The following is a 1,755-nucleotide window of genomic DNA, read 5'->3' on the forward strand; positions in this document are numbered from 1 at the left end:
GTGTTCCTGCTGGGACCGGCCCCGGGCTCCCCTGCAGGTACCTTGCACCACCTCCTCAGGGCCGTCCAGGAGCCAGCCATTGCCACCAAGCCACCGCGGTTTCGGCTGCACCAGCCAGTCTAAAACTAACATGACACAGTCAGAAGAGCCCTCCTCGGGCAGCTGAGAACTGCCCCGACGCTCAAGAGTGGGGGGCTCCATTCCATGACAACACAGAGGCCCCCCTGGGAGAGAGAACTGTGGCTCCCCGGCACACCTGCCCCCTTTTGTAGCAACAGGGCCTTTGAGTATGTGTTGGGGACACCCTTCCCAGCATCCCTGGCAACCAGGTGTGGCCTAGCCGGGGTCCTGGCCTCCACTTCCTGCCCTCCCGACCGCGTCACCACCACAGACGGCACGCTAGCCGCCGTTCTCAACAGGAAACGCCTCAGTGCTTGCCGTCCACACGCTGTCCTGCACTGCATCGGGGCAGAGGGCAGAGGGCAGGGCCGGCTTCTGGGGTACGACGTGGCCGAGGCCTTCCATCGCTCTCGGGGCCCGAAAGGCCCGGCGGCCCCAGGGCCTCAGCTTTCCACCACACTGACCCGGGACCACCTCCCAGTTAGACCCCTGTCTCGGAGTCTGACGTGGGTGGACAGACCCACACGAAGACGGTGATGGAGCTGGGCTCTCAGAACTGGGCCTGGGGCACCTAAGCCACCTCCTCATGGTGGACCGTGGTTCGCAATCCGGGGACATTTGGGGCCCAGGACACATTTAGTGAAGTCTGGAGACATTTTGAGTTGTCATACCTCAGGGTGGGGCTGCTCCTGGCAGCTGTGGGTGGGGGCCGAAGGGGAGGGAGATGCCCTACAGCACGCGAGTCGCCCCCCATGCCAGCAGCACCGAGGCCGAGAAACCTCAGGTCAGTCGCTGTGCCGTCTCCATGGCTGACACCACTAACGGTGACCGCTCTCTGCGGCCGGAACTGTTCACTGGGTTCCTTTTACGTGCCCAGAGGCGGCTGGAGATGCCCACAGCAGGGATGAGACAAAGCTCCTGGGGCGGCCCTCAGTGGGGCAAACAGCCCATGAACAAACAAAGCGAGGTCTCCAGATGGCCATTCCGGAATCGTCCCCGGGGGTGAGGTGACCGTGGACTCAGGCCAAAGGCAGACGCCCTGCACAGCCAGGCCGGAGGCCGGGAATCCCAGCTGTCTGCAGTGTGGCCTGGGGCGAGTGACTCAGCGTCTCTGAGCTCCAGTCTTAGCTATGGAACAGGGCGGATGGTCTCCCCGGAGCCGTGGGGGTGTGAAGCGAGGTGTGCACAGGCTTTCCGGAGTCCCGTGTACAGCTGTGCGGTTTACCACCGCGCAGAGACACTTGGCCAGGCAGCAAGTGAGGCCAGAATCCCTGCGACCGCCACCTTCCAGAGGACGTTTCCACCCGGGAGAGCCTCTGTGCTCTTCCGCCAGGAGAGGGCGCTGCTCTGTCTTAGGAAGGCACCTGCCTGTGTCTGCCCAGAAGCTAATCATCTCAGACGGTAATTATGAGTATTAAAGCGTGCTGAGTCCCTCGTCCTCACTGTGACTCACCCAGAGAAAATAGTGTGGCCATTGTCGCCTTTCTCCAAGGCTCCCCTGGGCCCTGGGAAGGAGTGGGGACAGTTTCTCAGCACATTCCGGAATGAGACCGGGTGGCCCAGACAGGCTATGGCTCTCTCCTGCTCAGCTTCAAAGAGAACTGGCTGGGGGGGGGGGGGGGGGGGGGACCCTTC

At 63.0% G+C, this 1,755-nt stretch overlaps 1 protein-coding gene across 1 annotated transcript in view; it reads right to left on the reverse strand.

Moving 5' to 3' along the window:
• Nucleotides 1-1,755, reverse strand: part of WFDC1 (WAP four-disulfide core domain 1) — a 22,998-nt gene that overhangs the window by 8,406 nt on the left and 12,837 nt on the right. The window contains exon 3 of the mRNA XM_027773448.1: nucleotides 42-169. Coding sequence (XP_027629249.1) covers nucleotides 42-169 — 128 coding nt within the window. The remainder of the gene's footprint in view (nucleotides 1-41; nucleotides 170-1,755) is intronic.

Source organism: Tupaia chinensis, unplaced genomic scaffold (assembly GCF_000334495.1).
Source record: "Tupaia chinensis unplaced genomic scaffold, TupChi_1.0 Scaffold000355_1, whole genome shotgun sequence".
Classification (NCBI taxonomy): Eukaryota; Metazoa; Chordata; class Mammalia; order Scandentia; family Tupaiidae; genus Tupaia; species Tupaia belangeri.